This window comes from Protopterus annectens, chromosome 4.part1 (assembly GCF_019279795.1).
Source record: "Protopterus annectens isolate FY-2018-M chromosome 4.part1, PAN1.0, whole genome shotgun sequence".
Lineage (NCBI taxonomy): Eukaryota > Metazoa > Chordata > Ceratodontiformes > Protopteridae > Protopterus > Protopterus annectens.
The window spans coordinates 631556738-631584409 of record NC_056734.1 but is presented as its reverse complement, the minus strand read 5'-3'; the positions used below and the strand labels follow the sequence as shown (position 1 = coordinate 631584409).

General features: G+C 36.8%; 1 protein-coding gene across 1 annotated transcript in view; it reads right to left on the bottom strand.

Moving 5' to 3' along the window:
- The window catches only part of LOC122801257 (fibronectin-like), a 329673-nt gene extending 302204 nt beyond the window's left edge, over window positions 1-27469 (bottom strand). Inside the window, exon 1 of the mRNA XM_044070808.1 lies at window positions 27383-27469. Within this exon, the coding sequence (XP_043926743.1) occupies window positions 27383-27452 (70 nt within the window). The 5' untranslated portion in view covers window positions 27453-27469. The remainder of the gene's footprint in view (window positions 1-27382) is intronic.
- Between the last annotated feature and the right edge of the window lie 203 nt (window positions 27470-27672).

Below are 27672 nucleotides of genomic sequence, written 5' to 3'. Positions count from 1 at the left end.
CACATCTTGTTCTATAACATTTTCTAAAATCAAATCATTCAAGAAAACATGGATGCACCTATACGCTGCATTCAATTCATTAATGCTAGACAGTGTATAAGCATCCTGCAATAACACGTGGGTAAGACAGTTTTCATAATGACAAGTGTCCATTAGTACTAAACCTCCCCCATTGTCAGGTTTAAGAATCCCGACAGGTAAACTTTTTAAAGTGTCCAACAAGTCAACTTCGTCATCAGTCAAGTTTTTGTTCGGAAGTGTCCTACAACAGTTGACTAAGTTTCTAATTTCAGTTTCACACAAATGTTCAAATAAAAAAGTAAGGGGTGAATAGGGGGTTAGATGTACTTGGAACTCTCAAAGTTTTTTTGTCTAAAACAGTGTTACCAAAAATTAACAATAAATTCAACTTACGTATAAACAACTTTAAATCAAGCAATGTGTGTGCTAGATTAAAATGTCTCCATGGGACAAAAGTGAGACCTTCTGAAAATAAATCAGACATCTCCAAAGTGGTTGTAAAACTCGAATAGTTGTAAACAAAAAAATCTCCAAAACTGTTACTAATAATGTCAGGTTTTGTCCTTCTCATTACTTCTGAAAAGGCTTCTTGCTGTTGTTCCTGTGATAGCTCCTCGTGTTGTAAAACCTCTGATGGTTCTGTCCCCGGTTCGAGGAAAAAGACGGTGTAGAACAAGAAACCTCCTCATCCCTGCCACCATCAGTTACAAAGTGTTCTGTAGGAACAACATCCTCCACATCCTCTCCAGTGGCTGGCCTACTAGGTCTAGCTGTCTGCCTCATAACCCCATGAGTCAGGTTGATAGGAGCACCTAGACTGTCGCCAACACTCTGAGAATGGGGGGGGGGGGGTATGCAGTTTGCTTGTTATATGCATCTATGTCTCTTTTCAGTTTTTTCATTTTCAACTCCATATTACGAGATATCTGTTGGTCTATGGCCAAAAAAATTTGTTTATACTCATAATTATACCTGTTAAAGTCTACATGTGACTTGATATTAGTATCCAAAATTTCAATTTCAGCACTCAAATTGTCTATAAATTTCTGGTAAAATTTGGCCATTAAGTCTATTAACTCATGTCCATGTCTATCAAACAAACTAATCAGCTCACTATGGAACTCTGAACCAGCTATCAGTCCAGTGGGGTACTGCCAAGAGCGCAAGCCCTTTGGCACAACCCCCACTTTTTTATATTCATTAAAATAGGAAATCTCTAACTGAAGCTTCTTTACCTTTAAAGATTTGTGGTCCAAGGTCTTCAAAAAGTCCAATAAAGGCGCTTCTGATGTCCCTGTGTCAATAGACACGAACCCGTTCCTGTTCTCAAAAACTGGGAGTTGCTCATTCAACCAAGATGTAACATTCAGTGAGTCTCCAGTTCGGCTCAGAGATGAACTGGTCCTGGGACATTCACCAGTAGGTCTAGGATGTACAGGAACCCTTGAAACAGTTGAGGTGGAACTTCCACTGTCCTCACGGTCATTCGACCCATCACTAGTGTCAAATGTCGCCTCAGAAGCCAAACCAACTCCAAGAACGTCTTCCGCCAAATTGTCAGCATTTTCCTTGACTGCTACTAGCCCATCCAAATGGTGAGAAAGCACATCAATCCTTTCATTAAGTTTTTTTAACCATGTTAGTGAAAGAAACCAGTGCAGAATTGTCCAAACAAGCACCTTCTTCCAATTCCATAAGTGCTACCAGTTTGATGCTACCGGTAGAAACTACTGGCAGTGGATACAAAACAAACTGACTGAAGCAACAGAAGTTGAAACAAACTAAAATGAATAAAACAAAATCCACGCGAATGGCACCTGAATGAATGAATCAATCCACTTCTTTATTCACATAAATACACGTAAAGCGCTTTTCGTCTCACTGATATGATCCAACAGAAATTTGACTGTAATACTAAACGGGTGGTGTATGTGGCATGCTGTCAGAACTGCCCTGTTTTTTATATCGGGAAGACCGATCGGAAATTTAAGGAAAGGGTGTATGAACATCTGTATAGCATCTGAACCCTGAAACAGGACAGTGCATTAGCCAAGCACATTTCTGAATTTCCAACACACTAATTTAAATTTGGAGCTATATATTCCACCCGGGTGGGTGAGATGAGGGGAGGACCAAGTTCCTTGATGCTGGAAAAACTAGAACTAATGTGGCAAATACGGTCCAGAGCCTGTCAGTACCCAGGATTGAATGAGTATTACTCAATCAAATGCATATTGAAATTAAAAAGTTTGGCAAGATGATAAGTAGATATTTGTTCAAAGTTACACACAATATGGTTCAGTAGCAGTGGATTATAGCTAATATTTAATATTTTAATATTTAACATCTAATGTACAACGGTTATATATACATACATGTTATATTATACATCTTACAATTGATTTGGTGTTCTATATATTAATATTTAGAACTACAAATATGAATTATTTTATTGGGATTTTATTAACTCTCTGGCTGTATTAGTTTATATGGATATACATTTTTATTACTGTTTATGTTTTTTAAAGGAACCCCATTTTGGTGGAGTTCATTTACAGTAGTGTATTTATGTTTTAAATGGAGGTTACACAGTGTAGCTGTGTGATGCCTATGGCAATTTTAAAAGTGGAAATCATGTTTAAAAATGACCAGATTGAAACTTTTATATAGGTTTAACTATTATAGTTAGGTTCTTGTTTGTGTCCTTATCTTGAAAAATTGAAATGTCATTGCAAATGAATTCATGTGAATTAAAGGTGGAAGACACATTTAACACAAAATACATAATATGAGATAAAATATTTAAGTCAACTTATGCATGAATTGCAATGACTTTGAATTGAAGTTTGAAGTAGTAATGAACATTGAAAATTTTAAGGGGTAATAGTAAATAGGCAAGGTGGTTGGGTTAAATGTTAAGAATTTTAGGAACTTTAGAAGTTTTTTACTGCCTTTGTATACAACAAGACGAATGTATTACTGTTTGACACCAGGTTGGGAAAGTTTCCATGGTGAATTTTTTGCCACTAATTGATTGATTGATTGATTCATGAAGTGTTAATTAGTAACCTAGTCTTGTTTAAAAGAAAGCATATTATATTTGAGTCTTTGTCTGAGGAAGTGTCACTGTCAGTGAGATGAAAAGTACTTTATGTGTATTTGTGTGAATAAAGAAGTGGATTGATTCATTCATTCAGGTGCCATTCGCTTTTGTGCCTGTTCTTGGCTGCTGAGACCTTCTTTTCGCTGTTTTAGAGTTGAATCTACCTACAACAAGGTAGCTAGATTTGCTGCCCAACAAACCTACAAATCCCATCACTGTCTCTCTCTAAAACACCTAAACTGGTTGAATTACCCCACCAGCTTCTTCTCTCTCAGCTCCAAATCATCCATTCTGTCCTATACCAGCCTTCCTACTGCCCAGCACTATCCCCTCTCATCTCCCATTATTCTCCCACCAGACCTCTCCGAAGCTCTAACCAAGACCTACTACAAATCTACAAACCCAAGTCTAAATTTGGACGCAACATGTACAGCTATCACCCCACTATTGCCTGGAATAGGCTCCCACTAGAAATCAGGACCCTTACACATTCTAAATAATTTAAGACAACCACCAAAGAGCACTTTAAAAGTCATTGGTCCTGCCACTGTACTCTCCCTCCTTAAACATCCCCTACTTCTCACATCTTAATCTACTTTCTGCCCTTAACTCACTGTTCTCACTGGCTCTCTCTAATCTTCCTTAACAACTCTTTCTACTATCTTCCAAAATCTATTAAGCAAATCGTCTCAAAGAAATGTTCTATTGTAATAGTCTTGCTTTCATGCAACTACATTATGATAAAACTGGGTTTTTGTAACCACTTACCCCAAAAACTATATTCATCTTAAAGACATATTTTGTTGTATACATATTGAAATAGTTTTGCTATACTCCTGATTATTGACATTGGATAACATTACATTGCTACTTAATGCCTTGTAACAATCCTGTAATATTGCTGTTTAATGCTAATTTATAATGGAAATTGTATACTATGTTGGAGCTTTTCTCCCTGAGCCTCTGCTGAAAAAGGGCTCTTCAGCTCAGTCGGACAATCCCAGTCAACAAATGTAAAATAAATAAATAAATAAATAGATAAAATTATATTGCTGAATTTTAGAAAACACTTATTGATGAATTAAAATCATTTGTTTTATGTCTGGTTAAATGCATTTTGATTTGAGGTTGAAATATAGCCATTTAGTGAGAATAACAGAGATAATATTAATTTGTTAAGGGAAATCAGGACACAGACAAAAACACTTTACGTCTGCCTCCAAATCAGATCTAAACTGCAAATCTATATCTATGTCTATAAAACCTCTTTTCAGGCTTGTTGGCTGTTGGTGAAGCACCCACCAAGAGGAGAAAACGCTGAGAGAAGAATGGAGCCACTTTTGAGATTTTAAGTATTTTTTCTCTGTTTATTTGCTAAGTTTTTCTGCATAGTTGCCTAGTTTGCGCATTTTCTGGCTTGTTAAACTTGATTTCTGCATTAGTAGCTGTATTTAGAGCACAACCAAAAGCTGTTTACTGAATTTCCTGTTTGCACTTAATTTTAAAATCGTTTTTTTCTCAAAACTTGCATATTTTCTGTCTTGGACCTAGCATTCTTGTGTGGGGTCATTTACTGCACTGTTATATCTTGATTTTACTTGTGAACCTCTGCTATCTCTGAAAAAACAAAAACAAAAAAATCTTGCTTTTTTCCCACTTTTCTGAGATTTAAAAAAGTTCAGTTACAGGCTTGCTGTTCCTGAACTGTTTGTAAGTTTCTGTGAGGCCATTTTTGCTTGGGCTAAAGGAAAGTCTCTCTGTTGATCAGTGGCAGTGAAAAACATTGAGCAGCTCCCCTGCCCCCCGTGGGAGTGGTTACTGACTTGAAACTGTAGTTTTATTGGCCGTATTGGGTCAATTCCTGGCTCTTTCTGGCCCCTGCTATCAAGCACACTTTAGCGTGATTTAGCGCGGAGTTGCCACTAGAGCAGCATCGGGCAGCGTCGGTTTAACAAGGTTAAACTTTTTCTGGCTCCATAAAGTCTGTTCTTCATTTTTTGCCTTAGAACTGCTCTACTAGTAATCTAAACAGTATATCCCTTAACTAAAAAGCGCAGCTTTTTTTTTTTTTTTCCCTCCAAAAAAAAAAAAAAAGCTCAGCACTTGTCTTAAAAGCATCTTCTTTTCAGGCTTAGCACTTCTGTATTATACAAAGTCCCTCACTAGCGAAAACCGCCCCCCTCCAGGAGTACCCACTTCCTTACTAAGTCCTCTCTCATTCAGTTACACCCCAAACTTCTTAATTTCTCTAGCATGTCGAAGGGCCAGATGCTGGCGTCCTCTCCTGTCCAGTTGGTGAATCTGTGAATATTGAGGCAATGTTACAATTGCCTCATGTACACAGACAACCCTTTCCTCCTCCCACATAACACAAATACTTGCGAGAGATGCAGCTATTTAGCCAAACTGGAGGCTGAGCTCTCTCAACTCAGGACTGGCAAGACCAGACAGGAGGAGAAGGCAACTACACACACCACAAAAACAATCTCACATAAAGCTATCACAACAATGAATCAAACACATAAACACACAAAGACATACTCGGAGGCTCTGAGCAAAAATTTACCTAAACAGCAGAGGCCTCCAAAGCAGACACCCAAGCAACCACCACCTCATGACACACCACAGGCAACACATAAAACACAAAATCAGTGTGCAAAGCAGTCACAGCCCTTAAGGCCAAATACAACACCAAGCATACTTGTCATAGGTGACTCCATAGTCAGACACACTGACGTCCCACTCACCAGGCTGAACAAGGAGAGGGTCACAGTAAGCTGCCTATCTGGCACTAGAATCCGCCACATAACACAAGCCCTCGGGTCACTCCACAGCAATTACCAATATGACACAGTCATTGTCCATGCTGGTGTGAATGACTTGAGATGTACCTCCATGGACTACATGAAAAGAGACATAGAGGAGCTCTCTGATTATGTAGCTCAGGCAGGTATGACCCTGACCCTGAGCAGCATCCTTCCTTCACCAAGAATGATGCCACAACATAGAGACAAGATGATCAGCTTTAACAATTGGCTTAATTTCTGGTGTCATTAAAAGGGGATCCAGTGTCTGTCTGCCTGGGATGACATGCTTGACAAGCCACGCTGCTTCGCAAGGGATGGCTTGCACCTGTCACCCCTGGGATTCCGGATATTGGCTAAGGCTCTTACCACCCCCATAGTGCCTTTTTTAGGCAAGGCTCAAATTTTAAACCTACCACCCTAGAAAACAAAAATGGGAAGAAACTAAGGGTAATGCTGCTCAATGCCAGAAGTCTAAATCTCAAAATGCATGCACTCGAGGCCCTTCTCAGTATGGAGAACATCGATGTCTGTGCTGTGACTGAAACCTGGTTCAAGGCTCCTGAGAGCACCCCGGCACTATCAGGTTTTACCTCATATCATGCGTTCCGGCCCCAAAACCCGGACCACACCACAAAAGGAGGGGGTGTATCCATATTCATCAAGGATACCCACACCTCCAGGTTGGTGGCAATGCACGAAGCATCGGAAACCATCCAGGTGCAATTAACCATAGGCAAAACTGCTCTACAATTTGTAGCATGCTACAGGCCACCCTCTCAAACTCAAGAACCCCACACAGCCTTCATGAAGACACTGGAGGGTATAAATGTATCTCCAAACACCATTATATCGGGTGACTTCAACTACCCAAATATAGACTGGGAACATTACTCAAGCCCAAACTTTCTAGCCCAAAGGTTCCTGGAGTTCATAAATTCAAATGCCATGGAACAACTAGTCACCGTTCCCACAAGAGGAGAAAATATACTAGATCTCATCATCACAAACATGGGGACAAAATGCTCCACACCGGAAGTATATCCCTCATTGGTGAGATCAGATCATAAACTAATCTCACTAGATATCCACATCCCGCCCCCACCCCAAACAAAAAAGACCACAGTGAAGAACTTCTCTAAAGCAAACTTCACACTACTCAAGACTGGTGTGGTATCCTTCAAGGCCCCCGAGCCAGTGGAAACCACAACCCAAGCTGCGAAAGCCCTTACAAATGCCTTCTATGAACACCTCCAGGACTGCATGGATCAGGCAATCCCTAATAAAACCAAGACTCTTTCCACCAAGGGCAAGCGTCCAGTCTGGTGGACCCCAGCCATAAACAAACTTTACAATAAGAGGAGAAAGCTGTTACATGATAGAGCAAAATCCATAAAAGAGAAGACACCTTTGATCATTATTAGTAAAAAAATACGAGCTCTCATAAAATCATCCAAGGCCAACTTTGAGAGAAAAATTGCCATAGATTCAAAAGACAATCATAAGGCCTTCTTCAGCTATGTTAGAAACCTGGGTGGAAACTCCCAGATATGCTCAGAATTAGTCCAAAATGATACAAAAATCACTGAACCCACAGACATTGCCAACATACTGGCAGACAGGTTCAGTGCAAGCTTCACCCCCCTCTCCCCCCCAAAAGGAGGGATAACTATCCCAGCGGAGTGCAGCCTCCCAGACATTTCCAATGTGCAGGTGAAAGCTGCTCTCTCTAAAGCTAAAAACACAGCATCAATGGGACAGGATGGTGTCCCCGGCTGTGTGCTACACGAACTCAATGAGGAACTAAACCCGCACATAAGGCAGCTGTTTAATCTTAGCCTTACCACAGGATACGTGCCCAAGGAGTGGCGTACGGCAACTGTGGTCCCACTCCACAAAGGCGGTGCCTCTACGGACCCTGGTAATTACCACCCCATAAGCTTAACAAGCCTGGTCTGCAAAGCTATGGAGAGGATCATAATGGAACTCATAAACAAAGACATAGGGGATTTGCAGACATTGGACCCGACCCAGTTTGGCTTTGTCAAGGGCAGATCATGCCTTTTGAACTTGGTCGACTTCTTCGAAACAGTCACCAAGGCCATTGATGAGGCAAAGGCAGTCCATACAGCCTACCTTGACCTTGCAAAAGCTTTTGACACAATACCCCACCCGGGTATTATAAAGAAACTTACCAGCTTAAATGTAAACCCATATGTCACAAGATGGGTTGCAAACTGGCTAAAGGACAGAACCCACAGGGTTAGAGTAGCTAGCACCATGTCAGACTCCAAGCCGGTCACAAGTGGTGTCCCACAGGGCTCAGTCCTTGGCCCCCTGTTGTTCAGCATCTACTTCTCAGAAGTACAGGCTAACATAGGAGGACTATGGCTGACAAAGTTTGCAGATGACTGCAAACTGGGAGCCATAGTGGAAAGTACATCGGACACAGATATCCTTCAGAGGGGTCTCACGGAAACTGATAGCTGGTGCCAGAGCCATGGCCTGAAGTTAAATGCCAAAAATGTATAGTCATACCCTTCGGGAAAAACAAGGTAACCCCAAGCTACCATATAGGTGGCAATCCACTAAGCACAGAAGAGGTTATCAGGGACCTGGGGACCCAGGTTGACAGTGGCATTTCTTTGACACTCACATTGCTAAAGTGGTTAGAAAAACCTTCTACATTGCCCACCTGATCATGAAGGGATTCACATCCAGATCAGGTGAGGTTATTGTTCCCCTGTACTCTTCACTTATCAGACCAATGATCGAGTACAATGCCCCATTCGGGATGTATCTCACCCGACACCTGCAGCAATTGGAGAGACCCCAAAAGTTCCTCACCAAAAGGATAAAGGGACTCCAAAATCTGTCATATGCTGCCAGACTGAAGAAACTCCAGCTCTATTCAGTCGCATACCGCCTGCTCAGAGGTGACCTGTGCCTGACATACAAGGCCATGTCCAACCCGGAATTAATGGACATGCTCCACCTCAAAAAATCCAAATCTACCAGATCCACTAGAGCAAGCGACTTAAACCTTAGCACGGATATAAACAGGACATGCTGGAGGGATAGATTTGTCACCCAGAGACTCCCTATGTTGTGGAATAAAATCCCGGTCCATGTGAGGCAGAGCACCTTGCTGGCTCTGTTCAAGAGAAATCTTGACCGGTGGATGGGAGATCGTAGGTTTACCCCGGGAATCATCTCTGTGTCACTGCTGGACGGAGGCACAACAAACTAATGGGCACAGTATTTTTTAACATAAGGGGTGGCATAAGCCACAAAAACTCTGGGCTAGGCTTATAAATGCCTTAGGGCAGATAGCCTAGTATAAACCTATGAACCTATGAACCTATGAATATATAGTTGATTAATTAGATTAAGTAATAATTCCAGACCTCTTTACGTTTCATCCACATTGTTCATTACATTATGCCAACATATATTTATAATCATTTGTTATATGCCATCTCAACCAGCCATTAAGACATTTGAAAAATATAAGGCATTTTATTACAACATTCCCAATTTTGTTTTCCATGTATTGGCTTATTATCAGTTTCCTGCTGATTTAACTCAAATGATTTAAAAAGGTTATATAATCTTGTGTTAGGATAAATAAAGGAATGTATGAACAGTTTGGGGAACATGAAGAATACCCCTTTCAGCATCCTTATTTGTTGCAGTTGTCAGTCTTTTGCTATATGTTACATAAGTACATTCAAATATTACTATTGATAAAGTAGAACATACATTAATTGCTTCTGCAGATGAAATAATTATTGTAGCAGATACATATCAAAAGGATTTAAAGCACAGCAAACTTTTGTTCAAGCCCAGTTAGTAGGATACACAATTTATTATGACTTCAGACAATGACTGTCTCTGGCATTGTCTTCATTGTAACTACAACACACGTGATTAAATATGAGTTCAGACAATGACGTCTGTCTGTCCATCAGTGGCATTGTCCTTATTGGTAAAGTACAACACTAATGAGTAATTATAACTTCAGGCAATGACTGTCTGTCTGTCTCTGGCACTATGAAATGTAAATGGTATTACTGAATCCTTTCACTAGTTCTATAATAATTTACACCTCTTTATTGTTTACTAAACAAAGACAATCTTGTCATCTCATACACTGATTTTCACAACAAGGCCATGCTTTTCATTATTTTAGAAACAAATCCATATGTTATCCCACTTTCCCTAGATTTACATCACTGGAATTGTGTTTTTTTCAAAGATAGTTACAATGTCATTTGTACTTAACATACTATGATTTATTTATTTTATTGTCCACTCTCAGGTGACTGCAACATGGGGAAAGGATGATTTCAGCACTGTAATGCAATCACATTTCACACAAGTATTAATTCTACATCCTTGTGCATCAGACATATGTCCTCACATAGCTGCCTAATGTACTTTCATACTGCTATATGCGTTTCTTAATGTGTAAATCCCAACTTGGCAGAGCCCAATTTCAATGGACACCTAGGAAGAAACGCTCAGCTTAAAAGATAATTATATAGAAATTAAAGATCTAAATAACAAAAAATACATCCAGAACAACCACTATACATCCATCATTTTATTCATTTACATAAACAAAACCAGCAGACAGAAGTACAAAAAAAGAGTAGCTTGCATTAAGTGGATTAGGTGATTTGGCTGTGTGTGCTGCCATGCTAATGCTGGTGTGTGACTGCATTGGATTTATTCATCTATAGTTTAGATACTGCCATTAGACATCCGCGGTGGTGCAGCGGTAGCATTGTTGCCTCACAGCAAGAGGTTCTCCCATTCGATTCTCGGCTGGAGTGCAGGGAATGCCTCCTGTGTGGAGTCTGCATGTCCTCCCCATGGTTGGGTGGACGTTTGAAAGACATGTGTAAATGGGTGTGCCTTCGTTGAAGGTTGAACGTCGAGCTGGCACCTTGGCGTTCATCAAAATCTACTGCCAATCATTAGTGGACCAGAGTTCCGCTGTGGCGACCCCTAAACAGGAAAAGCCGAAAGACAACAACAAGTTTAGATACGGCCATTATTTACTGATTTATTATTGATCTTGTTATACTACAGTTATTTAATTTTAAACTTTGTTTTACCTCATCATTTTTTTCCTTGGAGTTTTAAAAGTTCTTGGCTAAGGTCAGTTAGAAAATATTAATTTTCCATTCACTGACAGAGAAGGGATTCAATCTAATTAGAGGGTGAGGCTGAGAAACAGAATTTCTTATTAAGCTGCAAGTATTTACCTGCATTATTATTTAACTGCTAGTGTTGTGAGACTAATTCTGTGTGTTACTGGATTGGATCTTTGGAGTTGACTTTACCATTTCAGGTTTGGAAACTTCCATTACTTTCTGATTTTTTTCTCTTATTATATTACAGTTTGTTTTATTTTTAAATTTTGTTTTATCTCAAAGTTTTTTTCTTGGATTTTTAAAAGTTCTTGGCTATGGTCAGTTAGAAAAAAAATTTCCATTTGCTGACTGAAAAGGAATTAAATTTACTTAATTCATTGAAGGTTGGACGTCAAGCTGGCACCTCGACATTCGTGAAAATCTACTGCCAATCATTAGTGGACCGGAGTTCCGCTGTGGTGACTCCTAACCAGGAAAAGCCGAAAGACAAACAACAACAACAACAGTGAGAGGAAATGAAAAACATAATTTTCTATTTTATCTGCAAGTATTTAGCTGCATTCTTATTTAGTTGTAAGTCTTGTGAGGCTTTTGCTTTTGTTTGACTACAATGGATTTTCCCAGTCACCTGCCCCATTGTTGTGCCATTAAACTTAGTGGTATTTGAGCTGGCCGAACCTTTGGTAAATTTGATTTTGGAAGCTCCTCCTAATTTCACTTCATCTGATCATTCTACTGGGCTATTAAAGACCAACAGGGAAGGCCCTCACCATAGACTCTTACGGCTTGTGTTAGCTTCTGCTTCATATTATACTGCTCAGTTAGCGCACACTGCAATATTCAGAGTACTAGTCCACTTTTTCCATCTAACCTTTAACATCTGTAACATCTGGGTCTAGACTACTTATCACCAGCAAGCATCAGAATGGCTTTTCAGGAATTAGATTAGGATTTTTGCTTCTGTTTTGCTCTTGGTGAGAGAAGGAGACTAAATATATCATTTTCTAGACTTCCTACATATTATCAATCAATGGAAAACCTGAAAATTATTTGATAGGAGCCAACTTGGAAATAATGCCACTGGTTTTGGTGAGAGAAGAACAAAAGGGGCATTGGTTCCTGCTGGTCTTTGTTTAGGCAGTGTGTATGGGACTTCACTGAGTGGCCTGGTTGCAGTTTTGGTGAAAACCTCTTCAAGACCTTTAAGCAGCTTGGCTTTCTGTTTTATTCAGCTTCTGTAAGTTCTAACCAGCGTACCTACTAAGAGAAGACAATACCAACTGTGCTGAGCCCATCAATATCTGGTTTAGCACTATTTCTCATTTAGTATCTTGGGATTAGTGCTACTTTTTTGCTTCCAGTAAGGAAAGGAGCAATGGATCATTGATTCCCAGCTGTGTGCAATTGTGTTGAGACTCACACTTTTTCCACTACCGGACAGATATCTCCTCCAATAATCAATTCCAAACCTCATAAACACTATTCTCTTTACAGCCAGCATTAGTACGTACCTGCAGCCATGGATTAGCCCTTTCAAACCATATCTGTAGCCAGCTTGGTTAAAATGGGCATCCTGAGATAATGTAGCAATTGTCTCAAGTTTACTGACAAACAACTATTAGTTAAACAAACTGGCACATTTTGTGAAAGATGGAGTTATATAATGTCATTGGATGTAAAGCTGTCAGACAAAGCAACAATAAATAACATGCAGGTTGTCAGTACCACACAACACCACACTAAATGAATCACACACATAGTTCAGGCCACACATATAGGCCTACATATGCTGAGGAGCTTAAAAGTAAATAACCTAAGTAAGAAAATTCTCTTAAATGTAATTTAAGAAACAAGTACCATTAGCAACCTTATAAACACACTAAACAGGCAGTACTCACCATGAAACATACATCTATAAGTCACACCTATTCAGTTCAAAAACCTGTAAGGCAAACCTCCACATAAAGGTATTGCTACTTAACAAAAAAACTCCACTCCCTACATGCAGTCCTTACCCTGGAGAAAACTCTGCCAGTTAAATGTAAATCCCAATGTAGCTTGCCAGATACCAAAGTGGCGCAAAAATAGAACCCAGGAAATTAGGGTGCCAGCTCTACTTCCTCCAAAAGACCTATCACTAATGGTGTACCCCAGTGTTCAGCCCTTGGGCCTCTCATCTTTGGCATTTACTTCTTAGAGGGAAAAGCAAATGTTAAAGGTTTATGACTTGACCACATTTGAAAATGACCGCAAACTTTGTGCCATTATAAACTCTCCCAGAAGACAGTAAAATCCTTGAAGAGGCCCTTTCCCAAATAGCTGGTGACAAAATCATGGACTAAAACTAAATTCTAAAAAATACATACTTGTATCATTTGGCAAGCATGACTTATCCTGTAACTATCTCATTGACAACAGCGTCTTATATTCTCGAAAGCCGACAATGTCGAATCTGACATTGTCGACACGAGAATAGCGAACTCTCAGAATCTCGAGCAGGTAAACGGAAATCTCCCTTTACTGCAATGTAGTGCAGTCTCGGAGTTGGTATATTTAATTAGCGAGTGGTGTGGGGAGTGCAGGTGGGCTTGCCCCCCTGCTTAAACCCGTTAGAGTATTTTTTTCTTTTTTGTCTTTTTATAAGGTCGACGTTTGAAGACATTGACCATATGGTGTCGACCATATGTTGTTCGATGTTTACGACCATCAATCTTATAATATAGACCCTTGACAACACACTCCTGAAAGTTAATCGCAGTCAGGGATATAGGAATCTATGTTCAAAATGAACTGTCCTTTGATCACCATGTATCCATTATTGTAATGAAGTATTTCATCGCATGGCTTATATGTAAACGTATGGTGTTCAGATCCATAGATGTATTCATTCAGCTGTGCTTGACTGTCATCAGGTTAATCATTGGCTATAATGCCCAATTCGGTATGTACCTGTCCAAGCACTTGTCACAAAAGCAGCAATCACAATATTTCTCACTCAAAAAAATCAAGAGCCTGAATCACAAAAACTATGACGACCATCTCAAAGCGTTGTCCCTCTTCTCTGTATCATATAAGCTAAGCTATATTAAGAAGCAACCTATGCCTTGTATATAGAACCTCAACAGATACTGTTCTGTCAGATCTATTACACATTTGCAAATCCAACAGTAATATGAACACCCACTCAAGGGATCTCAATCTCATTTTGCAACATAAATACAACTTTTTGGAAGAATAAGTACGCATCACATAGAATACCTCTTCTATGGCAATTCCTTCCATTCCATATACAGCAAAGTACTTTTCCTCTTTTATTCAAACATAATTTGGATGAATGGACAGCAAACTGCAAATTCATCACTGGTTTAGCACCTATATTCTATGTGGAAAGGGGCGGCAAGTAAATGTCCCAACATACACTTGGTCTGCCTGCCCCCTCAGTTATCTGTGTGCAAAGTATAAGAGCTAAAAACTACCACGGGAATGTAAAGCTAGGCTTCTTAAGATTTACACAGATTAATAAACTAGTATGTACCTATGAACTTATGAACTTATGTATATATATTCGAACAGGTGATGATTACTGGGAGGTAATGCACACAGCCAGGTACATTTGGCAGCAAAAATGGTCTGTGGGGAAAAGAGATAGAAAAGAATAAATAAAGGTGGGGCAGACACAGAGGGAGAAGAGGGAGTTAGCAATGATGATGTGCACAAGTAATTTAATGATGAATAAAAGAAAGTGTAGTTGAAATTGGTGGGAGAATGAAAACTTGGAATAGACATAAAGAGAGGGCAATGGTGGGATTATATTCAATGCAGATGCATGTAGGAATGCAAAAAAGAAGATAGATATAAGGTGACGACATTCGAAAAGGGATAAAAGGAAATTTTAAGGGCTTTGGCAGGGCATTTATTTCATACCCTTACTGCTAATAGAGAGATACATCCAAATCTATTCAGCACAACATGAGCCTAAACAACGCTGGATATTAATTATCTAAATCTAGGGATGTCAGTGTGTCAGAGTGTTGATAGTGTTGACTGGGAAAATTGTTTCATAAGGATTGTAAGTTGCAAGATGGAGTGAGTTGATCCTAAATTTATGTATTTTATTTTATTTATTTCACATGTTTGTACCGGGAAAGTCCGACTTGGAATGAAGACAGTTTTCAGCGGAGGCCTGGCCAGAAATGCTCCAGATGCATGTCTTTATGTAATTTAATTATATTGAGCATGCCAGTTTTTTTTTCTACTGACAGAGGCTTTGGCATCTTCCATATGTTGTTCAAATTTCAGTACTGATACAGGGTATGACATCTTCCACATGTTTAAATTTCAGTTAATTATCAATGTTTAGTACCAGAATTTTATTCAAAAACACATATTTATGACATAGATACCTGATTTAGTCTTGTTATCTGGTGTGATTTCTTTTGTTACAGACGGCATACATTTAACATTATCTACAACATGGAATAATTCAAACATACAAGTACATATGGGCAAGCACAAATCTGTTGAAACATTTATTACAGCACTACTTTATTCCATGAGGGATAGTGTCAAAGGCCTTGACAACGTCCTGATATGTGCAATGGACCATATTCATCTGGAATATCAGGTAGAGAATATAATCAAGTAGAGTCATCTGTACATTACGCAAATCCTGAACACTATAATGGTCCTTCATATTGTTAAGAAAAACAGTGAAAAGGAATTATTCAAGACTGGATCTCTGAGGAACTTCTATGGAAAATCCTGAGGTGTAGAGACCACATCATTCTAATAAACATATTGTGTTCTACCCTCCAGAAAGCAAATGAACAAGCTAATAGTCAAACCAAAGTTGTTTAGCATTTAAAGAAAGTTTTATCACATGCCTTGAATAGATCTAGGAATACTAAGCTGACGGCTTCTCATAGAATTGTGAGTGTGAATAAGTATAAAAGGGCATTCACTGTCTATAGAAGAGTTACTGACCAGACTAGTTATGTGTGAGACTGTCCGGCTTTTTAAAGTAGCTACTGAACTCAGCTATGTTACTGGCAGAAGGGAGGAGGGAAAAGGTTTGATTACTGGACTTACCTGGACTATGCCAAGTGATTAATTCCTAGCCAAACTGTTTTATATTATTTACATACTTCTATTGAAAGATATGAAAGAATTATTATTATTTGTATTTACTAAAAACAAACAAAAACAAATATTGTAACCAGCATGCACAGACGTGGTTAAATTCACTTCATCAAATCACAGGAAGTGATCGATAAATTACAACAGTTTCACCAAAAATAAATACATGAATGAATGAATGAATGAAAAAAATAAATATCATCATGTATCTCCTTAATAAATAAGCTTTTCTGTTATTCAAAATTAATTGCAATAAGTGTTCACAGTAAGGCAAATCATTGCTAATGTTTGCACCCCAAATGTTCTTATTTAATATCTGCAGTACTCAAATTTTAAAACATGGTCAGCATTTAAAGTGTTTCACTAAAGCATTATTGTCATTACTATTACAGATAATTCAATTATTCAAAAATGTACTTATGAATAAATTTTCTTTCTTAACAACGCAACTGAAATATTGAAATATGTTCAGTATACTATTTTGGTAATTCAGTGGGCAACCAAACTTGTGAAAACTTTAGTAACTGATTACTTTACTGTGAAAAATACATTTTTACACATTGTTGATATATATATATATATATATATATATATATATATATATATATATATATATATATATATATATATATATATATATATATATATATATATATTTCTTGGTGTAGCTAATGTCATCAGTTAATGAGTTCCTGTGATTTCTTGAGTTTAATTTAACCAAGAATGATGTAATCTGCTTTGTGTTTGACTCACTTTTTATTTCGCTTGTTCTGTGCCCTTGCATAAATTTGGTCCCTCTTCCAACTGTACAAATTACAGATCTATTACTCTTAATAGTATTATTTACAAAACTTTGGAAGGTATTACAGCTAAAATAATCAATAATGATATACGTGACCTTATATCTCTTGATATATACCAGGTAGGATTTGCAAAAAGGCAGAATGAGCCTGCTCAAATCGGTTGAGTTCTTTCAAATGGTTACTAAGGCCATGGATAAGGGGAAAATGGTCCATACTACTTATCAAGACCTTGCAAAGGCCTTAGCACAATTTCCCCATGTTGGGTGCAGTGTAAACTCTCCCAGCTCAACATTAACCCATAGTTCAATGCACAAGTAATTGGGCCATATTCATTAATGACTGCACTAAGTGTATTCAAGAACATCCCTACCACATTTTTTGGGCTTTCTAGTCACTCAGAAAGATTCCACTAAGTGTACACATGGTCTATACTTTGTGGTAACCTTTATTAATCCCCTACTATATTTAAGGCCACAAAAAATCAGTAGGAAAGCTAAAATTAATAGGAAGAAGGTGTGAGTTATGCTTGTGTTGATGTTCACTCAGAATGATGTACACTTTGTGTATACTTAGTGCAGGTGTTAATGAATCCCAGGGATTGGCTTTCTAAGACAGTCTATAATGTTAAGATCATAGTACTTGCTCTAAACAGAAACATGGTATCAGTGGTGTCCCACAGGGCTTTGTGTTGGGCACACTCCTTTTGGTATGCATTTCTTTATTTTAAAAGCCAATATCAAGGCACTATTGTTAATCAGGTTTACTGCAGACTGCACACTAGAATCACTTGTCAATTTTTTTCTGATATTGAAATTCTCCAGCAAAGTTTTGACCTAAAATGTTTGATGCATTAATCACAGACTTACCCTCAACACCAATAAATGAGACATAATTTGGTTTGATAAATCTAACCTCATTACTGTTTATCATACAGATAGCATTTCACTTAAACCTGGCATAGTCATCAGGGATTGTGCAGCTATGCTAATAACAGACTCTCTTTTCACCGCCAGCCCTCTACCTTGGACAACATACCCTTTGTGGTATCTTCTCAAGGTCAAAAGAAGTTATAGTTCCATTGCAAAAAAGGAGGCTGAAGCCTTAACCTCTATTGAAATTATGTCAAGTATTGTTATGAAATATCATGTAAAAAGACCAAAGATAAAGCTGGGTTACTCCACCCCAGCCAGAGAAGGAACAGGAAGAAAAATGTATTTTGGAAAGGTGCTACTCTTGTAATGGTAATCTATTCAACTGCACGATGTTCTTCATTAAATAACTACTGCAGTAGCCATAACTATATAGGAAATTTTCCAAAGCTCAGGTATAAAGAATGGCTAGAGAAGGGCTCTGGAAACTGAATCTTGCTTGTAGTGCTTAGTGAAATTGGGTATTCAGGACCAGATAGCTGCCTCTAGAATAGATATAGAGTCCACCACTTTCCAAAAAACTTCTGATGTACCCATAGATCTGATAGAATGAGCCTTGACATTTGAAGGTGGGCTTTTACCATGCTATGAGTATGAAAACTGAATATGTTGAGACAGGCATCTGAGTAGTTTCTTTATACTGGCTGTCTGTTTGCCTTGCCATAAAATGAAACAAGACGTTGGTTAGATTTTTTAAAACCCTGTCTAGGTAAAACATTGACTGGTCTATAGACATCTAAAATATGAAGGAAGGAGCTGAATGTACCTTGATAGAAGTGTACATAAAGTCCAAATACAAATAATCTCCACCAAATCCTGACATAATGCTTTCATCCAGCATATACCAACATATACCAAGATTCCATCAGAACTGAATTAACACACAGAAATACACTGATAATCATTATATAAAATTAAAGACAATCAGGTGATCAGTAGAAACACATAACCAAACCACATGACAAATATTTTATAAATTAAAGATGCATGAAAAATATTTAAAAAAACATTAATTAATATGTAAAAATATTAAAAACCCAAAGCATCATAATCTGTCTGATTTAACTTTCAAAACACTTGAGAAAGAAATGTTTAATTTAAACTGAGTGACTGCCTTGCATTTTAAAATAAAAAACACAGCAGTTTTTTGTATTCTAGCTTGGTTTCCCATCCTCTACCTTTTAAATTTCTATCTTTCTTTTCCAAAATAAAAAATAAAAATCTTTTAAACTCCGTACATTGAATTGCACATTTGCCAAGTGGATTATTCTGATCCCTTTTTATATATTACAGACATGCTCATAAATTCAGTGGAGGAATTGTCTTTCAGTCTTTCCTACATAAAAAGAGTCACAGGATAGACAAATAGCTAGACAGACCACTTCACATGCATCAGTAACCAAGACAACTGATAATGCTCAGATGTCCTGTACCACCAGTGAAGTGCCATCATTACATGAATTTTGTCAGTAATTATAACATTTACACCTTCCATTCTTTTCATCCATCTCTCTTTTATTAGTTTACCCTTTACTTGCCCACCACTTTTAATTCCAAAATGTATCATTTTATTCCTTTTAAAACTAAATTTATTTCCTATCCCAACCTCTTTCTCAAATCAGAATTAAAAGTAATCCCCTGATTCTTTTTTTGTCTAGCTTTAATATTGTTTGCATCAGTAGAATAAGGGACAAAAATTGTTTCAGTCATATTGCACTGTATAGTCCTATTTGAGAGAAAAAAAAGGCCTTTATGATTTAAAGTATCTTCCAGTCTGTTTTGTTCTGCTTTTTTATTTCCTGGACTACTATCATTATGAGTTTCATGGACTAATTATTTTCATGCAATAAATTTGTTCATTTATTCATTTTTTATTAAAAAACTTCATAATCAGAAATTAGCCGAGACAGCCTAACCATTTGACCCTTCACAAGACTTGCTTTTTGTTTATGAGGATGGTAACTGCCAAAATAGGAAACAGCATTAGAAAAGTTGTGTTTTGTAAAGATGTAGATTGAAAACAACACTGTGAATAATCCTTACAAATTTTTACATCCAAATAGTCTATGCAATCTATGACATTTTTATGTGTGAATTTAAAAAAAAATGATGCTGTAGATTAAATAAATCATAAAAACTTATCAAGTTCCTAAAAGCTATCTGATCATAAAATAAAAGGATCTACTTTGATTCAGCGAATTTCCGCTTCATCGAAATGTAAATTCGCTAACTCACTTATGAGAAAGTGCATTTTTTTTCGAAAATGCACTTTTGTGTAAATATATAATTAAAAACAGAGAAATGAAATAAAACATGCTGTTTGCATGTTAGTTTAGTTGTACATCAATGTTTAGTGTTGATGTATAACTAAACAAACTATTGCTGAGATCGTGGTACAGTGGGGATAAAGGAATATTTCCTTTTCCCCACTGTAGTGCAATCTTGGAGTGAGAATATTAAAGTGGGGGGGGTGAAGAGGGAGTGCCCCCTTGCATAATTGTGTTTAGTGTGTTTTTTTTGGTTAAGGTTATACACGAAAGTACAGTTTTGAAAAAAATGCACTTTCATGTAAGTGAGTTTACGAATTTATATTTTGGTGAAATGTAAATTTGCTGGATCAAAGTAGATCCAAAATAAAAACGGCATCGGGGCAACAAGTACACTTACATAGAAACTTCCTATAGTTGGATCTCAAGACACTATTGCTTTCCCAATATGATAGCACAATGATACCATAAATGGGTGCAGGACATGCATCCATAGCAACCACTGAGACTTGATGAAAAAAAATTCAATTTAACTACAAAAAAAATTTGTTGAAATAATATACATAAAATCATATAACATTCTTACTTCTGTATTAGACAAGCTATAAAATCCAGAAAAATGACTCAGTGAACTATTGCACACAAACATCATTAGGTATTAAAGCAAATAAATCAATCACATTGATAGCTAAAAAGAATTAAATTAGGAAAACAATATTTGCTTCAAAAATGTTAAGAATCTTTCAAAACACATGCATTCCCTTATTCTTTATAAATAAAAACTATAAAGATTCTGTCTTGCATGGCCACAGCAATTATTGATGTAAACATTAGGTGAATGACATTCTTATGCACTTTTGGTATTCCAAAACCACTGGGAATGATACGATCTTTCACTTTAAAAAAAAAAATGTAAATCCTGGGATTTAATAATATCCTGCAGTAAGAAATCATTTATAAAATAAATCCTTGTATATGACACATACATTTTGTTTAAGACACTAAAGAACAGAAATCATCATTCATAAATACCTGTTGCAGTTGCCAGTATAATTAACTGCACTGCAGAATAACAGGATAATTCATAGACAATAGCTCTGTCAACCTGAGATAAGTTAGGAGAGAAAAACATTATCTTCCCGTCCAAATCTCTTAACTCAGATTTGCATACATGTTCAAAACATAACATTCAATAGCTGGATGTACACAGAAATTTAATTCACTCTTTCTTTTCAGTTATAACTAAAACATATTACTTGCTCTTTCTCAAAAAAAATATAAGATTTAGTTTGCAAATAAAAAGTTTTAAATCAAATGGTAATGTTGCAATATCTGCCCTCTTTGCAGGCACAGATGCAAAACCTCTCTTAAAGAGTTATGCACTCATCAGTTACAGGCAAATGGTTGTAATTAAAAATGTGATAGCCCACTGCATTTTCAGGACAGTATGTGAATTATGTTCAAAAACTTTGCCAGCAAGCATGATAGAGCCTACTATCATCTGCCCCTGTCCTGGGCATGTTTTTTTCATGGAACTCTGTGGGTATATTCACTTGTCTCATGAGATATCTTGAAACCTTTCACCCTAACAATTGCCTGTTCTCTCACATCATGCGAGATTGGGTAATCCAAAAAGCTGAATCAGCATCATTGTTCAAAGTAAGATATTTGTCATGATTTGGTTATATGTTTTCTTTGACCACTTCATTGATTTTTCATTTTATATAATCAGTACTGGTGTGTGTTAATTCATCTTTGATGAAATCCTTGGTGCATATTGGGCAAAATCATTAAACTTTGTCAATAGAACATGGCTTCCATTGAGTCTGTTTACTGATGTTTGTTTTTTAGAAGTGTACACAAGGCCTGAGTTGTGCAATTCACCCAGGTACTGAAGAATGAAAGGAGAATTTGCTTCAGATATATTTTGTTCTCTATTATGACACAACTAGAAAATGTTTTCCATTTGCTTAAGTATGCTTTCTTAGTAGCAGGTTTTCTTGCCTCCTTTTAACACCTGCTGCACATGGGCCACAAACCTATCATCCATACTCATGTGGATATTCTAGAGAATGGAGTGCATTAGGGATCATTTGTCCTGTATAAACAAATCAAATCTGCAAAGAAGTTTTGGGTAGTTACCCTTGGCCAATCTGCCCAGAGAGTCAGCAATTGTGTTCTGCTCTGATGGAATACATGTGGCCTAAAGACTGAGACTGTTCTGTACTGCCAGCTTTTAGGTAATCATGGCTAGTCTGCAAAAGGGATAGGAACTTATCCCTCTTGCTTTTTTTTTTTTATGAACTATATCACTCTTAAGGTGCCTATTATCACTAACAAGGATCTAGGAGTTGACATCTGATTTAGAGGTTTGATGACTTTTATTAGATCTATATGCTTAAATCTGAAAAGAGGCTCAACATGTCCTGGACCTTGATATCTTGTAAGACTGACTCACCATATAAAGTCCAAATCACCTGCTGTGACTGACAAAGTAGAAGAGGGGGGGGGAGTGAGGCCTGGACTTAATAAGAATTGACTGACCTGCCATAAGTGTTCTTTCCTGGTGAAATTTAGAACAGGAATTTGGAAGGATAAAGACTGAAGATGCTGTACCAAAACTGATTTGAGGTACTGTTGGGTTTTTGAGATGGAGGGGTTGCCCAATGTAGTCTGTAACCATTATAAATTATTTTAGAACTCTGGCCTCTGAAATTATTTGTTTCTAGAGATGAAGATAGTAGGAAAGGCTGCCTGCAATTTGGGAAATAAGGCCAAGGTGAGGAGGGAAGAGTGGAAACTTGTCATTGTTTCTTCTTTTGAAAGGAGGGTCCTTAAGATCCCTCTCCTTAAATTTTGATTTACCCTGCCATTTTTTCTTGAATTGAAGATCCCTCCCCATTAAATTTTGATTTGACTTGTCATTTTTTTCTTGAATTGCTGTTAGGTTTTTGCTGGGAGGATTTAAAAGACTTTCAACAGAAGGGTTCAAGAGAAAGAAGGATAATTCTTCTGTTATTTTGGATTAGGAGACAGAAACAGTTGTTTGATTGCAGAGCCATAATTGCCTGGACATCTTAAGGCCTTGCTGTCTCTAATTATGGTGGCTGCCATAAAGCAGTTACTAGAAAATGGAAACCTGCCATTTTTCTTGAATTGAAGATCCCTCCCCATTAAATTTTGATTCACCCTGCCATTTTTTTCTTGAATTGAAGATCCCTCCCCATTCAATTTTGATTCACCCTGCCATTTTTTCTTGAATTGCTGTTATGTTTTTGCTGGGAGGATTTAAAAGGCTTTCAACAAAAGGGACAAGAGAAAGAAGGATAATTCTTCTGTTATTTCGGAATAGGAGACAGAAACAGTTGTTTGATTCCAGAATCATAATTGCCTGGACCTCATAAGGCCTTGCTGTCACTAATTATGGTGGCTGACAAAAAGCAGTTACTAGAAAATGGAAATCAAAATCTAAACCAACTATATTAGAAGTAGTAAATACAGTAACAGTTAAAACAATAACTGGAATTGAGATCTTTAGAAAAAGGTAGGAGTAAACTATATAGGAAAAAATGGGAATTGTAGGGACAATACATACAAGGGAGGAATGAGATTCTAAAGAAGGCAGGACTTAAATGAGGTATGTAATGTTTGACTGAAAGCTATTGGGTGGATTATAAGTGACGTATAATGTTTGCAACTGGGAGTGTGTCAGTATGGTGTGTGATCTAAAATGCTTGCAACCAGGATTGTGTCGGTGTGGTTTGTTTTCATTTATATAAATGTATGATTGCTTATGTTGTATGTGATGATATAATAAAGATGCTTATTGTTTAAAAAAAGGGCAGGAATTGAATAATTTATGCAATGTTGCTTAGATTATGTGATATATAGAAATGTATGTAAAGTATAATGTTTGTTAATGTTAACTTGTCGGTATATTTTATATAAATGTAAATGTGCCTGTGTCACAAGTAATAATTCAATAAAGGTGTTAAAAAAGAAACATTTATTTGATTCTTTGCATTAATTTTCACCTTTTCTCCTGTTTCTTGAGTACTTCAGCTGAAGAATTTCCAAAACGAGGATTTCAGTCAAGTTTCTCATTTAATAACTATCCCTTAAAATTATCAGGAAAATGTACTCTTATCAAGGCATTAGTTCACATTACTGTTCCTGTAGCAGCAGTTCTAGACTTAGCACCATAAGAACACTTAATTGAATGTGACCTGGAAAGCAGAGTTTAACACGTCAAGTTAGATTTACTTTGTGAATTAGAAATGCAGACTAAGATTTTTTGGACAGAAGCAAAAACAGCTAACACAGGGACTTTGCTAGGAATATTAAAATAAGAGTATTTTATTCACACATTAAGCACTTTCACCCCTTCAATGTTGGGGCTTGATCAGAATAAATAATCAAGCAACACTTTCTTTTGTATAAAATTGCTACCTTAATTAATCCACCTAATCACTTCCTTAAAGGTACATTAACCAATAACAACTCATGCACATATGTATATAAAAAATCGGGTCTACTTTAGTAGACCGACGTTTCACTTACCCGACACAAAACTTTCTGATGCAAATGATCCAAAAACTTTCTGAGACGAAAGGACTGACAAGTTCAGAAGACCGACATCCGTAACACCAACTTTTCACATGAGGTAAGTAACTGCTTGGCCATCCTGTTGAACTTTGCCCCTTGCCCCCAAGGTAGTGCGATCTTGGAGTTGGTATATTTAGTTAGGGGGTGTGGAGGCTGAAGCACATCAGTGGGTTTAGTTTTGTTCATTTCGTTTTTTTATTCAGGGTGGCCAAGTGATTACTTACCTCACTTGAAAAGTCGATGTTTCGGATGTCGGTCTTCTGAAGTTATTGATCCTTTCATCTCAGCCAATTGGGAGCCGGGTAAGTGAAATGTCAGTCTACTGAAGTAGACCCAAAAAAGCACATTAATCATTACAGTCTGATAAAATAAATGTCATGCTTATAAATGAATAAACTGTATTACAGTTGTTATATAACTTAGCAGTGCAAAGCTTTAAAACTGGTTGAAATTAAATATAATAATTCAAATGAGGAGGTGAAAAAGCATTTTAATATAAATTGCCAACTCAGCTCTTTATATTCCACCCAGGTTTCCCAGTCCCCTCCACATGGGTTTATTTCTATCTTATCCAAAATATCAAATTTAAATTCATTGTGAGTGTTCAGATAATGTATGCTTATATACAGCATTTTTGATATTCTTATTTTAATACTATACACATGTTCATATATTCTTTTTCTAACTGGTCTCTTGTTTTTTCCCTTTGTAGAAACATGAATACTTCAGACAGGTAGCTAAATAAACAACTCCAAAACTATTCCAATTCCGCTTCACAAATTTTATATGTTTACCCCACTCATTCAAAACTTCCTTACTGATTTTGTCCACCAGATTTTTAGGATACCCCTTTTCCAAAAACATTTGGGAGAGATTGTTAATTTATTTAATAACATCTCCCATTTATGTCATCCTTGCTAGTCTAATACATTGTCCTTTAAATACACATTTTTCTGACAGTACTGATAAGCACTATTAAAGGGTAAATATGCATTACTAAAGGTGGGTTTCCTAAAGATTTTAGACTTGAAACCCACTTCAGTAATTTTATTAGTAGTATCCAAGTAATCCGTACTATTTTTATTATAGTAATAGGGGAATTTAAAAATGGATGTTTTATCATGCAAATAATCTAGAAATTAGAAAGATAAGTTTCTGATCCTTCCCATAAAATAAAAATATTGTCCAGGAACCTCAAATATAATTTAATGCACTGATAAAATTCTGAACAAAGACATAAACATTTTCCCAACCTAAATGAACTAAAGTGGCACAAACAGGGGCACAGGTTGTACCCACAGCCACATCCTTTACCTGTTTCAAGATCTCTCCTTCAAAATGCAAAACATTGTTTTCAAGCACCATAGAAGTTAATTCCATAATTAAGCTAATATGTTCTGTAATTAAAAAAATCATAACTAACCAAAATATCTAAGCAAAAACTTAAAACTTTCTTCACAGTGGTAGAGGAAAATAAATCTGTTACAACTATTATAAGAAATCCAACTGTAGACGTATTTCAGTCTGAGGCTAATCTCCCTAAAAAATTCCAAGAGTCCCTCAATATATGGGACTGTTCTCAAAAAAGGGTTTAAGGGACTTGTCAGGAAATACTGCCAGTGGGTAAGTTTTGGATCCTCCAGCTGTCACTATCGAACTAGATGGAGGATGTTCCAAATTTCTATGGACTTTTAGGATCCCAAAAATAGATAGAATAATAAGTTTAATAGCCATAAGGGAGTTGAACACAAGTTTAGAAGTTCTCGGGTTTATCAATAAATATTCCAAGACCATATCAATTTTTGGACAACTTAGTGCAGGATAAAACTATTCTGATTATGAAACCCAACAAAGGATGACAAACAGTGCTTTTGATGCTATAGATTATTCTTGCATCATAATGTTTCATATACTGTACTTGAAGATAACAGTTGTTATTGCTGTTTCTAGAAACAAAGTGAACATTACATATCAAAAAACTGATATGTTCTTAGAAGACTAGACATTTTTGTACCCTCTCTAATACAAAAAATAAAAACCTCTTAAAATTATTGCAGTTAAGTGAGTCTTTGAAAAAAAGCAATTGTTGTCTTTTTTATGTCATTCGTATGCTTATAAATTCTATTGTGCAAACAAAGTTTAGCTTTGCCAACATAGAAGGAAAGGCATTTTTTTTCACATAGGGCAATGTAATCTACCACCTGTGTTTTGCACTTGAAATTAATTGTACTTGGAATGACCTTTCGATAGTCATGTACAGTCATGTTAGGGCCTTCAAAAATGTACCAACAAAAGTGGCGAGTCACATATTTAGATATAAGTCGTAAGAATTGCTTTAAAAATGTTTTTCAAATTATTGTATGATTTGTAATTAAATTTGAGACAGATACCAAGATAGTCAAACTCAATGTTGGCATGGAAAAATATAGTCCAATTTTTGTGTATTATAGATCTCATTGCTTTGGTGTCCTAGAAATAATGTTATACTAGTTTTTGAATCCTACAACATTGCAAAACTATGCAAATTACAACTGAAAACAGTGAACGCTTACTTCCATTTGTAAGAGGTAGTGATATGGTTGCACCGTGGCTAGGTGTGAAGTCCACTGCAGATGTTGACATATTGTTCACTAGTGTCCCGACACCTACAATGGTATACATAAACCAAATTCTTATCACTGCAAGTTATGACAGCAAACATTTTTTCTTTATCCCAAACATGTTCTCAAAAACTCACATAAGAAACACATTGAATAGAAATGGTATTTAGCCTCAACTGCAATTAAGGCAATTATCTGCATATTTGTATACAAAAAGCATTATCCAGAATATGAATGTTGGT